At 40.2% G+C, this 19,332-nt stretch overlaps 1 protein-coding gene across 1 annotated transcript in view; it reads right to left on the bottom strand.

The window, feature by feature from the left end:
* Nucleotides 1–19,332, bottom strand: part of igf2bp1 (insulin-like growth factor 2 mRNA binding protein 1) — a 65,957-nt gene that overhangs the window by 25,837 nt on the left and 20,788 nt on the right. The window contains exon 3 of the mRNA XM_044182114.1: nucleotides 556–604. Within this exon, the coding sequence (XP_044038049.1) occupies nucleotides 556–604 (49 nt within the window). The remainder of the gene's footprint in view (nucleotides 1–555; nucleotides 605–19,332) is intronic.

Here is a 19,332-nt window from a genome sequence, read left to right as displayed (position 1 = left end):
TTTTAATGCCCACTCCAGAACATTATAACAAGCCCACCCTTTTTTGTACACAAGTCTGAAAATGATATAAACAAAATAAAATGGTTCATAAAATGCATAAACTACTCATAAACTGTGAGCCTGTGAGGTACAAGAATGGGACCATACACTTTGGAAACTAAGTTCGTTTTTTGCGTAAGTGGAAACCTGCTTTGCTGTATATTGTTGAGCTCGTAATGTTATTGGCTAAAATGCCTATCACTCATCCCTACCACCACAGCCTGTGACTGGCTGGGTGTGGATAGGGGAGAAGTTAGAATGTCCCTCTTGGGTTTTAGCTCATATTGGAGCCGTTATTTAGCTTTACTGACTGCAGTCACAGACGCCAGCATGAGGGCTTGTTTTTTTGTAGCTGTTGTTATTGTTATTTTGAACCTGCACCCATACAGCGAAAGCAACTAATTTCACAAAATGTTAAATTACAATGTTGTGGGTGGTAGGGATGTGATGTGTGAAGTCACAGTAACATTTAACTGTGTAAATTATCCTAGCAAGAAAAGTCATAGATGAACTAACCTCCCACTGCAGGTGAGGTGGAATGTTTCTGATCTGCAGTTTCCTGGTCCTGTGGAGAGAAATAGAAAGGAGAGGATATTAGCAAGTTCAAAAATATGACATCTAACATCTAACAGAAAGAGAAGTGGCTTGTGATGTAAATAATCAAGAAGAAACACACCAGCCAGCATATCAGATCAGTACATGTGAGAAATACTGTGTGCGTGCGCGTTGAAACTGGACACCGATGACAGGTCAAACACTTTCTGTGTTAGGCTGAGGGTTCAGGGATGAGAGCGAGTGAAAAGTAGAAGAGGCCGCTGAATGAAGCCAGAACGTGATGTGTGAGACAAACAGGTGGAGATTGGAAGAGAGTCTGTTTGAAGTGACTTCCTTTGATACAAACACTAAATCCAAATGGTGTACTAACACTTCATCCATCAGCTCTGACTGGTTCAACTTACACACACACACACGAGTCCAACCACATTTGACTTGGTCATCACCATTCGCACAGTCTGCAACTGTAGCTCCATACACATCACTGCTCAAACAACAGCATTATGCTGCACCAAAATAAGTTGTTGTCCTTGCACCATCTGTCCCACTATCTCTCTGAACCTAGATAAACTGCTAGAAATTTCTTGTTCTTGGCTGCTGTGTAGATTCTGATTCTGACATGACCACCAGAACATTTCTGTTGGTAGGTGGGGGGCAGGAGGGCCCCACAATTTCCAACAGGTTTTCATCTCCCCAACGCCCCTCACCATACTTTCCCAACTGCTATAGTCCGCCATTATGGGGCCTGAGCTCCAGTTGTTGGAGAAAACCACTGAGTCAACAGCAAGTAGTGGGACAGCTTCCTGCTCAACCGCCCACACACACACACTCAGTGGGGGAAGGGTAGTCCGTTGAATAGAAAGGGTGACAGTCCTGTATGTGTACAAGTGCATCTTAATCCTGTATTTTTGCCAGTAAACATGTTGGTATCAGTTTTTTGTGTCCGTGTGTGAGCAGATTTGGTTATGCGTGCTTGCTGTTATCACTCTAACCATGTATGTATGTATATTTTCTTGGCTGTGTCTTGTCCTTACGTGCATTTACGTGCTTGTAACAGAGTTGCAACTAAAAATGATTCTCAAGAATTGGACAATGTGTAATGGTTCTTGAAACCCAACCCTACACAGGACTATTTTTCCATCTGTTGCATTAGTGCTGCACCTTTGACCTTTGGCCTTCTTACTGAAGCTGCTTGTATTGAAATGTAGAAATGTGAAACAGTGCAGTGTTCCATCTTTACCACCCATTACCATCTTTACCGCTCCTTATCCAACCCTGCACCCAACCAAACTGAGAATCAATGGCCCTAAACCGCAACAATAACCTATCTCCATCTCCACCTCCCATATTAAACCCCACCCAAACCCCCAGTAGGCTCCAGCACAGATGAATAGTCTTTTGTGCATCCAGAATACCTGACATCCCCCATGCAAAAAAATCGAAAAGCCCTTCGATCCTCGATCAATACTCAGCAATAATCACTAACTCCACCTCCCAACCTGCTCAGACCTGTTCTCCACACTTCCCCATGCATAACATCCACCATACACATCAAAACCTTCATGAACCCCAACACACACACACACACGCAAAGTTCCACCTTATCAACACATCAACTTCCCATTATCCTCTCCAATGCCCCAGTCCATCCCCACATACACACATATCCCAACCCCCATCAAGCCACCAACAGTGAACTTGTTTGACCCCTACCGTTACCGCCTGCCATCCCATAGCCTTCCCCATTGGCTGAAACCATGGCAACAGGTTAGGAATGAGCGGGCAAAGAAGATGGATGGGCGGGCGGATGGACAACAGAACAACATGCTTCACATTTGCTAACGCATTCGTTCACTCATCTGTTAAATGTTTTCATATTAAACATCTTTGCCTTTTACCTACATGGAGGTGACCTGCCTTGTTAGGTCTCCCACCCTCTGTCAACCTAAGCTAAATGCTATATAAACACGTAAAATTACTACACTTTTTATTTCCAAAAAACATAATTGTATTCATTAACATATATATATCATTGTTAATATCATTAACATCAGGTGTATTAGTAGCACATAATGCCTCATGGAAACAGTGACTATCAATATGTTGAGTGAATTCCATGTTTTAATTGTACATATACCTGAAAAATGACAATATAGCTGAATAGAATTGGAAGTGAATAACATAATTGTCAAAAAATAAATTTGCATCACTGAAACAAGAAAGAAATCTGCTCCAAGAACCTCATCCCTGACTCACTGTTGATATGCAAAGATGGAAACACATTGTCAATGAAGCTTGAAAATGTCTTAGGTCGAACGTAAAAACTGGAGCTGTTGAGGTTTCCTCAGCTGTGAAGGCATTAAATCCACGTTCAGCTCCAGCCTCCAGCAGAACAAAGGGCTGGAGAGAAAGAGGAGAAGAAAGAAAAGAAGCCAAGAGAATGAAAAGAGTGTGGTCCTCAAGGAGGAGGTGGAGGAGAGAAGCAAGAGGACAGAAAGGCTTTGTTTCTAGGAAGGGTCAAAAGCCAAAGGTTAGAGCTCTTCAGACCAGACAGAGGGGGCCCTGGGACCACAGCGAGGCATGTTTGTGTGTGTGTGAGGGTGTTATCCTACACTTTCATAGCCAAAAAAATTCAACAGAGTAGAGCACAATATGTATATCTTATCAGTATGATCTTTTAAGAGTGAAATCAGAATCAGAATCAGAATCAGAAATACTTTATTGATCCCCAAGGGGGAAACGCTTTTGTTACAGCTGCTCACTATCACGTCAGTGCACACAGGAAGAGAAGTACTAAGCAAAAAATATAATACACAGACAAATTAAGTACCAAGTGGATATAAGCATAAAATTAAAATAAGTGTAAAGTCAGTGTAAAGTGTAGAGTGGATTACCGGTTGATGAGAAGTATGTACGGTATAATAATACAATGTAATAATATAAGTAATAAGTAGTAGTGCATGTACTGTCAAGTTAAGTGTAGCTTATTATGATTATTAGATTATTATTTATTATTAAATCAACATCAACATTACTTTCCTTTCAGCTCTTTATACTTTATACTTCAAAAGTTTATGTGCGCCCTTCTACATCCACACCTGCCCCTAAACTTAGTCATGTCCACTGTCAGAGCGGCAACCCCAACAGGTTCCAACGAGTCACTCCTCTACCTAATGATCTGCAGAGTGATGCACACTCATTACTACAGTGACATAGCGATATGGAGCTAACTGCTAATTACACTTACACCAGATTAGGTGATACTGCAAGACTAATTGCACCAGCAACTGTAACTGACACAAGACATAGATTGTTGCACAGCGACACCCAATGAACGAGAACCTTCCCCTTCCCAATATTAACATGCTGCCCTTTTGATTAGTTGAGAACTGCTGTCAGATATTAACAGGGCATTCATGCAGCGGGTGATGTTATTGATGTGTTGTTCTTTACAAACTGCATTCAGGTGGTCTTGGTCAGCTCATCAAGTCTCAAGGCATCAAATCACATGTATATGTAGTTTTAGGATATTTTTACAGGTGAAAGAATTTACATAATACAGACACATGTGAAATATAATATTTCACATTTGCAGTGTAACAAAACAGTGCTGCCCTGTGAAAATCATCTATACTGTATGTATATATATATATATATATATATATATATATATATATATATATATTTTTTTTTTTTAACTAATCTACAAAAAACATGCCTGTTTTCTGCTTTGTGACAAAGCATTTTTCAGATAATCCAATGGGTTTTTAATAGTTTATTTTGATTAAGAAGGGTGAAAATTTTCTCAAACCATAATCCTTCCGTTTATATAAAAAAAAAAACTTAAATCTCCAAATATGGAGATTTCACTAGACAGTGACGAAATCTATAGTTGTTGTAACTAATGACGATGAAAAGATGAGTATTTCTGTTCGCTCAGCACTGTAGGAACTCTGGTGACTTATTGATTACGTCGCCCACTATGAATGCCTAGTAAGGCAATAGCAACTGCTTGCAGAGGTTTACTGCCTCTCCAATAACCACTTGGTGCTGTGTAGCTTAATGAGTACAACGTTAACATGAAGGTTTCTGGGAAACCGTGTGTGTGCGTGTTACAGTATGGTTAGCAGTGCTTGTTTTAAAATGATGAAATCTGAGAAAGTCAGACAGAGACAGATTACGAGCTGAAAAGTCAATGAAAACCGCTCCCAGCAGTCTAATCGGGTAATACACACAGACACACACTCATATAATAACACACACAGTAACGTGGGCATGATGCCATTCATAGCCACACAGTTTAATGTCATCCAAAGTCTTGGATCAAATAAGACTATGAAATCAAGGGATCGTGTGAGGATGTGTGTGTGTGCTGGCATTATCTTACCACTCCCAGTGGGAATTTTCAGTTTTCAATTGTTTGATGGATTTGACTGACAACTTTTTCAGCAGAGCATATGCAACCCAGATGGTAGGTGTTGACTACTAATTCCATGTTCTAAATCAGGTAAATATGCATACATATTGATGAGACATATTTGGAAAGTCCTTAGTGTACAAGGAAAAGAAGAAGCGGGGATGCGCTGAAGTAGGAGAGAATTTTTACGATGTGTCTTTTCATTATTTTCAAAATTGCTTTATTTATTCCTCATTATTAAATAAGGTAAGAATCTGCTGCATCAAATCAAACACATGGAAAGAGGGCAACAGGAACCCACACTGAGTTCACTTCAAGTCTCCAGATAACAGGCCTCATATTCAGTTAAACAGACGTCAAGATGATGCAGCTGGGCCAGCCTGACTCTCAAACACTTCCAGTAAAAGGAAAACAAAGTGCATACAAACTGTTTCAACTGACTGCTACACAAGAGCTCACAGATACATCACAAAGCCTTTTATCAACAGTTTCACTGCACCGAGCATTAGCTGCCATCTGCAAGTGTCTCAAGTGACCTCACCAACAAACAACGTGATAAACCACAGCACCTCCGGACCACACTAAACAAATCAGCATAACAGACTCAATAATCAAAGTGAAAGGACTCTGTGTGGGTTAAGGCGTCTCCAGCCGGGCTCTGCCTGATTTCAAGGTAACCTTCTTCTGTGAATGACGACACCTTCCCTGTTGGTCACAGTTTAAAGTTGAGGGTGTTTATCGTCCAGGCTAGACATTAATCAGTACACCAATATCTACCAACACAAACCAGATCACTCGGGCCACATTTGGAGGTGGGCAGTGACACAAGTGACCACTTGAGTTATATAATGCATCCCTGACCATACTGAAGGTCAGCCACGTCAACTTCATGGAATGCTGGTACCTCAAGTAACTTCATAAACACATTTGATTTGCTGATGCCAAACAACTCTGGCTATGTTGAAAAGTCAGTACTCAAGATAAGATATCAAATGGCCACCACAATCCTCTTCTCTAGAATGACCAAGGACAAATACATATGCAGAGTAAACTAAAGCAAACGTGAATAATGAGTGCTGTTTCACAGACTCCCACTCAAAAGCAGGGGGAGATGGGCCGCCCACCTCTGATTAGAAGCGTTAACATTCTATTTTTTTATATGTCATGACGTAAATTAGTCCCAAACGGTTGACTCTATGTCAGCATTGGCCTTGCAAGGTTCAGGGTGATTTAAAAGAGCAGATGGCGCGTTGAACCATTTTCAACTCATGAAATGCATCATAATTTGGCAAGAATGTCAATATTAACACCGGCACTGATGTGTATCATCGCAGTACAGTTATATAATTTAGTTTACAGCTCAAAAAACACTTCTAAGTGTGCAGTACCTCTTTAAATGGACAGTTCACCCCAAAATCAAAAAGTAGTGCTATTTATCCATCTAGATTGTTTTGGTGTGAGTTGCCGAGTTTTGGAGATATCAGCCATAGAGATGTCTGCGTTTTTTGAATATAATGGGACTATATGGCACTTGGCATGGGGTGCTCAATGTGCCAAAAAAATGCATCTGACAAACTGAGCAGCAACAGAAATCATGACCCGGTTACTTAAGATAAACCATAGATTTGTTTTGAGCAGTTTCATGTAGGAACTATTTCTTTCTACCGATAGTTCCTACATGAAACTGCTCACAGCAAGGTCTGTGGATTATCTTGAGTAACCGGGTCATGATTTCTGGAAAGAGACATTGCTGTTGAGTTTTTCAAATGTATTTTTTTTTTTTTGCGCTTTGAGCACCACAAGCCGAGTGCCATTATATTCAAAAAATGCATCTCTAAGGCCAATATCTCCAAAACTCGGTAACTCACACCAAAACAATCTAGATGGATAAATAACACTACAGGTAAGAGGAAAAATATGTATTTTTGATTTTGGGGTGAACTGTCCCTTTAAGGTGATCAAACCAAACAGCCAATCAAAGGTCATGGTTAGTATTCAAAGTGACCAAACAAAGGAGGGGAGTCATCAGCCACTGTCTATTCCATCCCCGCCTCCAAAGTCTCAAAAGTCAACTTGACAAGCGCGCGAGTGTTGAGCAGTTGCGAGCGCGTAGGGAGAGTCGAGCTCGCGCTCATCACAGCCTCGTGCTTGCGGGACCGCATTTGTGCACGCGGAGCAGAAATGCTCCCTAGCAAGGATGCTTTTCCGCTCGCGGATACTGTTCTGTGCCCTCGTATCACGTGCACGTGCCTGGTTTTTATGTGCGCGGATTTTGAGACTAATTAAACGCCATATCTAACTCTCGGCAAGAAAGTGAATATGTGAATAATGTCGAACTTTTTCTTTAAAACTATATCGACATGGTGATAATTTTTAAGAAGCAGTTAAAAGATAATTATGTGACTGAATTTTTTTTTTACTGCTCTGGTCTTTTCAATTGTTTAGCAAGGCCCATGAAACACATAGAGACAGGGGTGCCCAGTATAGCCATTACTTGCTACCATTACAAAACCCCTACAATGCAGCTTGCTCTCAAATGTCCCCTAATATGATGCAAACACTGGCTGCAGCCTAGAGGAGCGCAAAAGTGCAGGGGGTTAATATTTTATAAGAGCTATCTAGCCAGCATAAAATCACAGATGAATTTTTTATTGCTAATGGTGAGGAACAAGTGGGTTGAGGCAACCAAACACCATCATCCAGCGTGCATACTAACCTCTCCCAGCCAAATTCAAACTATCATCTAATCCCACCTACCATCAGCTAAATACTTTCATAGTTCCACCCACTGACCCTTCCAACAATCACCACCATCATCACTGTGGTTTCTGGACTGCTGAGCTTGCCATTTCAGCTGGTAAATTAGATACTGCATGGATGAATATTGGTGCAGAGGAGAGAGTTGAGGTCAGGTAAAGAAAAGCTGTAGGATGAGCCTCTGTTTGATTCTACTACAGGTGATACAGGTGCAAGACATCGATCAAAAGTCTGGTTTATCATTAAGTCACTTTTCATTCACCTGTTTAGAAGAAACCTGGATGCAATTACTTCGGAAACAGCGATGATACAACACAATACACCACCAAGAGGCACAGGAGGATTGTTAGCACTTTTTTTTATTCAAAGAAACACGTTTTATTTTTGAATTTTGCACATTCAATTCCACAATTTGGAAACATGAATTGAAAGTGTCCATCATAGTTGCTCAAGCAATAGCTCCAACACATATTTTTTAAATTGCTGCACTACCAAGAATCTTGTTTTCCTCATGTCCAGTGTGCAAACTGTGTCCAACCGTGTCCCATCTCTCTCATCCATGTAACTTCTACTCTCTTTCTCTGTTGCCTCCTCCTACTGCCTGTCTTCCTTCCCCTTTCTGCATCTCTCCATTTTCCTTTCTTCCATTCCTCCCTCCACTCCATTGCCTCTCCTGGAGTTTTTCCTCAAAGCCTTCCCCTGGTGCTGAAGGCTGGAGAGAAAGTTCCAATGGATGTAACACTGTATGAGAGCTTTAAATAGACAGCACAGGCAGGAGATGGAAGGAGGGAGGAAGGAGGAGGAAGCCAAGTAAGAGGAGGTGGTGGGATCACAAAGTGCAAGGGAGGAGGAAGCACTGATGCTGGAGGACAGATTTCATGCTGGCTAACCTGAGCGGAGCATGTCAGTCAGTGGAGGAGAGTGTGTACTAGGCTGTAAATATGTGTAAATGCATGACTGTGAAAAAGAACTGTGAGAAGAGCAAGTGTGTTTTAAAGGGCAAACCCACACTGAATCACACAGGGAAGAGAACTGCTGCATTGCTCTCTATGGGTTAGTGATGTCTGTCAGCTGATGTCACAGCCAGTAAACATCAAGAGTAAAAAGTAGTCACTACATCCCACACAAGAGATGGCACAGTGGGCTGGTTGGTGAGTTTTTTTTAAGTTGAAAAAAGGAGGGGTGCCCATTTCACACCTCTGTGCAACCCTTATAGGCAGTGCCATTCCCTGACATCTGGACCATATACCCCTCCACTATCAGCCAATCAGAGCGCCGCTACATCCCTTGGACAGGCATTTCTGAAGTGAATGAGAGCATTACTCATTGAGCTCCTGCACCTGCATCTTCTCCTCAAAACAGTGACAATCCTCTCACAACACCTACACATTACCACACCAGCATTAAACGCTAATCATGCTTCATATGAGAAATGTTACAGCCTTTCTAACTACTCTGCAAAAATGGAAAATATAACAGAATAAAGAGACAGACAGAAACAGAGGGAGAGATGCCCCATCATAGCTGTCATCACTCCCTGATTGGCCCAGATTTATAGGGGAAAGGTCATCTCACTCACTTGCTGCTATCTCATTGGTCCACTAAACCCTACTTAAGGGTGAATCTTGTCCAATCAAAATGTTATACTGATGCCACCATGAGCATTGTGGAGTGGGCTGACAGCTTGGATGTTATCTGCAGAGACACCCAAGTATACAATATTTGCGTGTGTGTGCATGTGTGTGAGTGAGTGTATGAATCATTAATATCCTTCCCCTGTTTTCTGTACTTCCACTAACTTATTAGTACTGCATTATCTTCATTTTATGATTGTTAATTTCTTTTGGCTTAGTATCATAAAAAGAAAATGAAAAAGAAAAGATAAAAGCAAAAAATCTCTATTTTCTCTTAAAACAATATATATTAAGCTGTATTTATCTTATGTATGTTTTTCTATTGATCATATTCAATATTATTTTATAATAGTGATTATTATTATTGATGCTCCCACCACAGTCACATCAGGGAATTACATAACGTGTCTTAAGGCTTCTAGGAGACATATTAATAGTTTCTAAAAAAACCACATGATGATATGGATGAATGCTGCTTGTGTGTTTGCAGACTCTTTTAGCAGCATACACACATAGACATACATAGAATAGAATACGCACGCATAGAGAATCTTGATTTGTGTCCCTCTTTATGCAACTTTATTATAAAAAATAAGTTTAGACTACCTCTGTACAAAAGACATATGAGAGAAGTTTCAACATTTTTTAAGATTTTACATAGGATGGGCAACATGTTAGAGAGGGAGAGGGAGGCCTCAGTTCTGGAATTCATTTAGGGTAAAAGAGAAGAGGGGGTTGCAACAGTGCGGGTTAAAGTTCAGGTTCTGTTCTCCACTCTGACCCCGCCTGCAGCTTCCATTTTTGGAGAGGCGAGGATCTCCATTTTGTGAAGTTGGAACTGGCTCAGCCCCGGCCGTTATGTAGCCTAATTACAGCGATATATTTTTTTTAATCATTTAAAAAAAAACAGAAATATACACAACATCCACTTCACGGTACATTGTACGACGTTATTACCGCGAGAACATTGGGAGAAGACCAGGTCTTATTCAGCGAGCGGGTGTAGCTCATAGGCCTGCGCCGATATCTAACCCTCGGTGATTGACTTAATTACACTTTAAAAAAAACGATGAAATTATGGATTGTAGACTATATATATTCTGAAGCCTATTAACTGAGAGGCGCTGTTGGTGAGGTGCTCAACACCTTCACCAGCTCTTTCCTCAGCTGCGTGGCGCCTCCTCCCCTCCCTCTCTCGCCATTTTGTGATGCCTATAGCCATTTCATGTTCCGGACACACTGCTGGGCGGGGGGAACAGCAGGCCCACGCGAAGGCAGTGCCATGAGTCTATATGGTTGTCATTTAAGAACGGAACTTGTGGAAACTCGGACTTAATCATTATGTCTGTGTAAAATAGCGTGATGACTTCGAGGCTTTCTGTTGTGTATTTTTAGAATAGCTTAGACGATGAGAGGAGTCCCAGTTGTCCTTTTCAGCCAAAATTGTATCCATGCAATGAAGTTTAAATTGTGGCGTTAATGCGCGTGGTTATAGCGTGAGCCTTCATTTTGCAAAGTGACCTTAAAACGGCACACTAGAGCTGCTAAGATTTAATTTCAGGAAATGTGGGTGAACAGTCTGACGGAAACGAAACTGTTGCAATTAATGGCGTGTAATTGATCAAAAGAACCTGAATGGCGAAGCTGTTGAATCGCTCATTACAGGCCAGTGACTCGGGCCATACTTATGCCCTTTTCGTCTGAAATAGGTTGAACGTCTTCATGATTCATACTTTATTTAAAAGTGACTGTAACAAACTGTCCGCTGATTAAATCTCCACGCGAATCCCAGACGAAGAGGAAACAGTTTCAATTACAGGTTGCTCATGTCGGCTTGACGACGGTTAACGGCCTATAGGCCATTTCCATATGTGTTGTGTTTCCAGACTGTTCCCCGCATGAACACAACTGTGGGCAAAGCCAGATTTTCTGGTCCAATAAAACGCCCTCTCTTTGTTTCTCACACATACACATAGCCTACATGTGAGAGCCAGTAGGCGGCCATCTTGACCAACGCCCATTTACTACAATGAGTGTGCAGTCACATGACAGCGGAGAATTCATCAGAGCAGAGCACATAACTGCACGTAAGAGGAGGACGGTGATCAGACCACGTGCGCCATTACATGAACATGGATCATGCAGGCGGTTTGTTGGGCTGTGGGTCGTCTCAGTCAGTGTAACAGCACAATAAAGCCGTATCCGTTATGCATCTATAACTGTTTGGCAGGGTGATAGATAGATAGATAGATAGATAGATAGATAGATAGGAATACTATTATGGGCCACACAATTGCTCGATATAATAAGTCGCAGCTGCAGTCTACTGGGCCAGCACGAGAACATGCACGCCGTCAAGACAGGGACACACCTTCCTCTGTGTGTGCGTTATTTTAAACCTCCAAGCCACACACACACAGCCTGAGATACTCCACAGCTAGAAACGGTTCACATAGCTATAATCTATGTGAAACACAGGAGCAAGTACAACTTGTATTAAAACGTGTTACATTCTCTTTAGTTATCTGGACACGGATATCTTCCCTAGCGCGCGCTGCACGTGCAGAGGAGCACGAGCTCACCCCTCCATTCACAAAGTGCGTAAAAGCTACTCGGGAGTTACTACAGCGGCGCGAGGGATGGGAGGGGCTGGCCGTACCGCACAGCCCTCCGCGAGGGAGAGAGAAAGAGGAGGAGGGGGTTATACTATAGAATGTGTGCCATGAGTGCTCACGCCTGAAATACAGCATGGGGGTTTTGGTGTTGTAGTATGGCAGCCAGAAGGGGAAGAATAGCTATAAGCTTTTCTCTTCTGGTTTGAGTGTGAAGTGTCGGGCTTTCCACTTGCTTTTAGCAATGGGGGCACCGGTTAAATCCCTGCACCGCTTTCCGTACTAGGCAGGTAAAGGTTGTGGAATAAATAAGGATTAGGTTCCTATATGAATACTTAGATTTTAACACTGAAAACGACGAGCCGTTGAATTAAACCCGAAGCTGCTGGAGTACATTTGTTTCCGATTTGCAGGCTCAACCGATACAGCTGTGATGTGGCAGAAAACTGAAACGCCTGTCGGTTAAAAAGAGATTAAAACAATGTAGCCTAGTGGAACGTTCTCAAGTCAAATTTGAAGGCTAATTGTCTGTGTATCTTACAAATGTTGCCAGAGACATGGCTTAACCTCAGCTGTGATAAAGAGATCGTAAACTCGAATGAACACCAGAAATTGACTGCAGCATGGCGGCTGAGGTAAAATTGGTTTGAACTAATTAGGCAGAGCCGTGCAAAATACATTTTTATAACTTAATAACAGAGTGTAGCTTATCATTTGGTGTCCTTAATGAAAGGAAGAGTTTAGGAATAAATTATTTGAAGACCGGTAAAGAGTGATACAGGAAAATTAAGCGTTTGTCATTGAAATAAGTCAAAACTACTTTCTTAATTAAAGCAACAAGGTGAACAGTATGGCCTCGTGGTCATTCAGTAGTCCAGGCAGGCCACTCCCTGCTGTAAGAATTACTAAATCATCAAGGGAAATGTCAATATCTAAATGAAATCAATAAGATTGTTTCCTAAATGAGATTCTGAACATGTGATTAACACATTTTAGAAAAAGGAAATAGCTTTATCTTTTGAAGAATATTAGAGTCCTGAGGTAATTATCAGTGATTCTGATTTCTACAATGGATGAACAGTATTTTACAAATAACATTCCAGATATTTCCTGTCTTATTGTTATTTATGTCAATATAATAAAGAACATTTTCCCTGTATTGCAGTAGGAAACTCTTTTTAAAACAAAGTGAAGAAATTGGGGTTTTTTTTATGTAGGCCTATTGCAAGAAGGGAAACAAACTAAAGCTCATGCCAAAGCAAGAATGACAAGAAGAAAAAAAAATGTTTTTTCTCATGAAACACTATTAAGATGTCTTACAGAAAAGCCAGTACCTAAGGATAAAAACAAACAGAAATAATAAGTAAATAACAAGGGGAAGAAACATTCAGGGACTAAAGCTTGAAAAATCATTTTAACTGTCCAGTGAATCTTAGTGCAGTTATAACAGAATTACAATGGCATTACCCCACATATTTTGAACGAAAGGACACTAACAAATTATTTCAAATTAAACTCTAAACAATTTTTTTGATCACATTACCATCATAAAACAATATTAAGACACCCAGCATAGCCACTCGATAGAAAAAATACAGAAATGATGACATGTTTAGAAGACTGAAAGGAAGTTAACTGCATTTATGAGAGGACAGTTTTCTAGACGTATTGAAATAAAAATTCAGTTTTTCAGATATGGTTATTTTAAATTAAATATTCAAATGTGAACAGTAAGGTTGTCGTATTGATAGATTTTAGTTAAAACATAAGTAACATCAAAGGTATTTTAGGGCGTTTATGAATAGCATGTAAAGCTGACGATGAATCATTCAAAAAATATTCACAAAATGAAACGAATATTCATTATAAAGTAACATAAGTTTCATTTAAGATTTTCCGACAGACAAATCTGTAAGAATAACAAAACAAAAATCAACCATTTTATTGAAGTATTAAGACCTTTACTAAGACAACAGTAATAACTTAGAAACAATGTAATCATATGTGTTTTTGATATATTAAAGTGACTGACTGATTGTAATGGATATATATCATTTTTTCCAAATACATTTTAGAAGCTATTTTGTCTGCAGAATTTATTTTCAACATGCCAGCTGACTTTATGTGGTTTCTGTTCGTATGTGATGGGGTCAAAGCTGAAACAGTCATGCACTAAATTGAAGAGGAAATATGCAGGAAAAATATTTTGCAGTTCGGAATCAGGGAATAAAAGTGACATTTGAGGATGTTTTACATCATTTTAACGGCCAGTCGTTTAAGCCTTTACATGTACAGTTTACTTACTGGCCTAAGGTTAACTTTTCTGCAATATCAAGTGTGTGATGAACTGTCAAGAACTGAACTCAAATAAAGTCAGAATAACAAACAACTAATCCTCCCAGTTCTATACTGTCTTCTAACATAGAGCTAGATTCTGCACAGTGAAAATGTTATAAATCTTGATACATAACTGATCTTTATCTATTTAACAAATTCATTTGTGTAATTTTCTAACTGACTCACTTAGATTCTTAAAGGATTTCCTGTCGGTCAAAAAATATTATTTAAGGGCAAATTCTGTCGGATTTCTTGATTGACTATTAGAAGTCAGATCACTCTAAACAGACATTAAAAAGCAAACACAAACGCACTCGTTAATAGTAACACAATTACTATCATTTCAAGCTGCTTTTGTCAAATTTGCTCCCCTCTTAAAAAACAAAATGGGGGAGAAGGAGGAAGATGGGAGAGAAGGAGGGAGTTCCTGCTTTGTCTGAGAGCCAGTGTGTGTGTGGGTGTGTGTGTGTGTAAGAGAGAGAGAGAGAGAGAGAGACGTCAGCCTCAACTTTGTTTTGAATTGGTGAGGAACAGGGCGGGACCAACAGCAGCCTATAGAAGAGCAGCAAAGAAAGGGGCCCGTCTCTATTCCACACACACACACACACATGCACACACACACCAACCTCGCCTTCTTGGATTTCATTCCCTTGTTTGCTGCTTTGAACAGCAGAGGGCTGACTGAGTCACTCTGTTCCTCTCTACTCTGGTCTGACTTCAGCAAACCAAGTTACTGCAATATTTCTGAGGAAATGCATTTTGTTTTTGTTTTTTTGGGGCGGGGGGCGGGATTAATACTGATATACAATTTTTAATTCTAAGGAAAGTCTTCTTCAGTTCATTTACCTGAGCACACCAGTGAAAAAAAAATCTATACGTCTTAATACTGCAACTACTGCTACCACTATTACTGCTACTATTGCTGCAACTGCTACTACTACTGTTAGTACAGTGATGATAATAATAACTACACGAAACATAAAAACATACAACAACATAAAAGTGTACTAGAATAAAGTCCCTGTTTTTGTATCAATTCAATTCAGTTTTATTTATATAGCGCCAATTCATAACAGACGTTATCTCATTGCGCTTTTCCAATACATTGCTGAACTCATGCAGGGTCTGTCTATACTTTTTTGGGGCCCTTGGCAGATTTTGAGGGCCACCTTGCCAGTGTCACTGTAAATACGTTGTGTCATTTATACAGCCACACAACAGTCGCTTAAAAATCTTAGAGGGAACTATTATTATTATATTATATTATAAATTATTCCCATTCTTGACAAAATAAATTGCTTACTAACTTTTTACAGGAGTTCTAACCAGCTTTCCTCAGTGGATGGAGTTTGCTCACTTGTTGTGAAATCTTTAAGAACGTCTAAGCTCATTTTTCTAGCTGTACGTCTTACGCTGGTTAATTTTTTTCTTTAGTGCACAAGTCTGTGACTTGCCTGCAAATTTTGCTATTTACATTTTTTCTGCCATTTTTCCCACATTGTTTTATTAATAAAAATATGTATAAAATTAAAGATCCTGTCCAGACATGTTTTAAGACATATAAAAATACTATATATAATAATAATAGAATACTAATTTGTCTTATGTGGTTTTTGCACAAGAAAGTTCTCATAACTAGTACAATTATAATTACTTCTATTTCTTCTCCCTCATTAAGAAATCCGGACTCTATGAATATGTGAATATTTTGTGTTTCAAAAACAGACAAAATGTCTTCACTGAAAAGTCCATTCTCAGTGTATGTGCACTGGAGGTTTCAAGTTTCCACATCACACTTGTGTAAGTTGCATACTGGTGATGATAGAGAAGGTGAACATAGAGAAAGGTCTCCCTCTCCAGCAGATCAATGAGAAAATAAACTCTACACATACATCATTCTGCACAGTGAAGCTCAAACATCACAGTGAAAGAACAATAAGAAAAACACTGGTGGGAGAATTTAAATAAAGTTTAAACTAAATTTTAAATAGTTTTCTTTGTATCACATTTTACTGTATGCACAAACCTGACTTTGCATTCAATTGTCAGATAATTGCTCCCTTTGTATCTGCTGTACGGATTTAATAATTCCGTTGACTGAAAACATTGACTCAAATTGCATGGGGCAAGTTTTCTTCTTCACTTATATCGACACGAATGATGAGGAATTTGTAAAAATCGAAGCAGTAACTTATACAGTAGCTGTAACTTCAGAGGCTTAATACTGTGACTCTGGCAGTGTGTGGTGCACTGAAAAAGTAACACCAGAAACCATACAAGTTGTTAAAAAAAATCCCTGTTAATGGTTTTAAAATCAGCCTTGAAATGAGCAAATATGTCGAAAAATTACAATTAAAATAACTAGAAAAACAGAAAATAAATGAACTTTGTGCTACTTAAATAACTAATACATTTATTTAATTAAATGAAAAGTAAAATGCACATTTATGGTTGATTTGTTTTGGGGCCCCTTGGTGGGGGCGTGGCCCTAAGTAGCATTAGGCTGGCAATGCCATATGCCTCAAACATCTCTCATTTTTCAATTCAAACAAGGAAACAAAGAAAAAACAAAGTTAAAAAAAATGCCCACGTGAATTTTTCTTCATCAATGACATTTAAAACCTGTGACAGGAAATGCTATTTTCAGCAGCAAGTGGGTCTGACACGATGAGAGGAGCGGAGGCGGCAGCATCTAAACTGAGGGTGGCTTTCACCTTTCTTCTACAAAATTGGGCCATTATATCGACTGGTGCTCTGCTCGCTTTCAGAGTCCGCCGGCTGTTTACCTGCCAGCTCAGTACCAACACGTAGAAGATTAACTCTCACGTACACTTGGAAATCAATACCATATATTCAAAACTGCTAAAATACACAGGATTTAGTCAGTAAATATGCTGTCATTTTCTCTATCGGGGACTTTACTGCCTTAGTGGCCTAAAAATACATTTGTGGTAGCTGTCAATCATCTTGTCAGAGTAGGTGGCGTTTGTTTATTTCCCTCCAGAAATAATGAATCCTACTGTTAGACGCGATGAAAATGAAAGGACTTCTAAGTGAGCCCATCAAACTGTCACCCACGCACTGTATTTTCTCGAAGGCTCTCACCCAATGTACAATGTACAACTACAGCGACACCTCCCTCCACACACACACACACACACACACACACACACACACATACATACCTCCCGACCACGTGAGCGAGTGCAGTGGATGTGATATGGCACACCCCCGGCTTGCACACACCCACTCCGGAGAGGGAGGGAGGACGGAGGGAGGTACAGCACATTACAACGCTGGGGGAGGGGACTCATCACTCTCTGCCTCTTGCCCCTTCTTCTTCGCTCTCTTTCCCTTCGTGTCCTCCCTCTGCAGCTCGTAGTCTACAGTATGTCTGCATGTGTGAGCGAGTGTGTGCATGTGTGCAGTATGTATGCGCGTGGCCGAAGCACATACCTGTGTGTCAGACATGTGACCAGCAGGCATTGCCTCCATTTTAACTCTTTGAGAATCCCAGTGCAGGAAGAGGAGGAGAGAGAAGAGAATCATGGGAGGAAAGTTGAGAGAAAGCAAACAATAAGCTAAAAAGAAAAGGGCCCGACACTTTGTTGTACTGCTTGTCACGGGGCGAAAGTGATTCACCATTAAAGCAACTATTCACATTGTGAAAAAGTATGGCTGCTCAAATCTAAGAATATGCATCTAACACAGCGTTTGTCAAATCATCTAACAGTGGTGATTTCTAATTTCGGCGCTTTCTGATGGTGGAATCAGGATGGCTGTATGCAACAATTTTTGGAACTTTCCAAAGCAAATTACACCTGCTTTACACAGCGACAGCCAGATGTGTGGAGGTGTGAAAGTGGGCAGGTTTCAAACGTCTCCCTTAAAGTGTCACTATGTAACAGAACAGCAGCCACAGCTCAATTGCTAACCTATTATAACAGTAGCACAAATGGAGAAGAGACATAAAGTCCACCAAGCTACTGGTCATACCAGACCAATTAAGGATGTAGCCAAATATATATAATAAAGCAGCAGTATCTTGAAATGGTGCGTTTTATTGCTTGAAAATTCAACTTTTCATTTGTAGCAAGTACAGGAAAGACATGTCTTTTGGCCCTATGTCAACATTAATCTGGCATTTTTCACATGTAGTTTTTCAAAACCTGCTCTGCAAAGTGGATACATCTGAAAAAAAACGTGTGTAGACTGGGAAAACACAAAAAACAAAAATGAATTTAAGAAGACAACTTCCCGTTGCCTCTAACCCCCTAACCCTCTCTAAAAGTCAGGATATCTCGGCCTCTGCTGCTTCGATTTTTACCTCCTTTTTTGTGCGAGTCCCCCAATTTTATGAAAGTCCAGTACTAAATCATTGGAGGGCGCCTTTAGCTATGTTGATTATGTAAGACAACAATGTGATCATAAAATAGTGGACTTGATCGTCATCTCAACGCTGGAGTTAGTGTTCGCCTTAACAGGCACTGTAGCACTTATGAGCCGGAAACAAATCACTCATTTAGTTTACTGACAAAAGAAACAGGAAAATGTGTAAATGAGAACAAGTAAATTGTGAATTTGGCTGTATTTAATATACTATACTACTGTATTGTGTATAGGGGACCACAGAGAGCAGGAAGGGCAAAAACAGGGGTAACCAACCGGTCTATCGCACTCTTGACAAGATGTTGGCTTGGGAAGCACAGTTTTGTTGTTTGCCAACCAAAGTAGGAGGAAGATGAGATTTACCCATTTTCCTGTTGTTTAAGCATTTTAGAGTCGACAGAGATGCTTACAAAAATGACTTGAAAACGCTGCTGTAGATTCACACTTAAAGGTGGGGTATGCGATTCTAATCCAATACAGGAAAGTAAAGTAAAGTCTTTTTGTCAAATTCAGCGAATACCTCCTCACGGCCCGCTAGCTGTCCGTTCTGTGTGCGCGCTGAAAAAAAATGTAAATGCTAAACAAACAAAGT

Source organism: Siniperca chuatsi, linkage group LG21 (genome assembly GCF_020085105.1).
Source record: "Siniperca chuatsi isolate FFG_IHB_CAS linkage group LG21, ASM2008510v1, whole genome shotgun sequence".
In the NCBI taxonomy this organism is placed as follows: domain Eukaryota; kingdom Metazoa; phylum Chordata; class Actinopteri; order Centrarchiformes; family Sinipercidae; genus Siniperca; species Siniperca chuatsi.
Note: the sequence above shows the minus strand (reverse complement) of the source record. Positions and strands in the feature narration are given on the sequence as shown.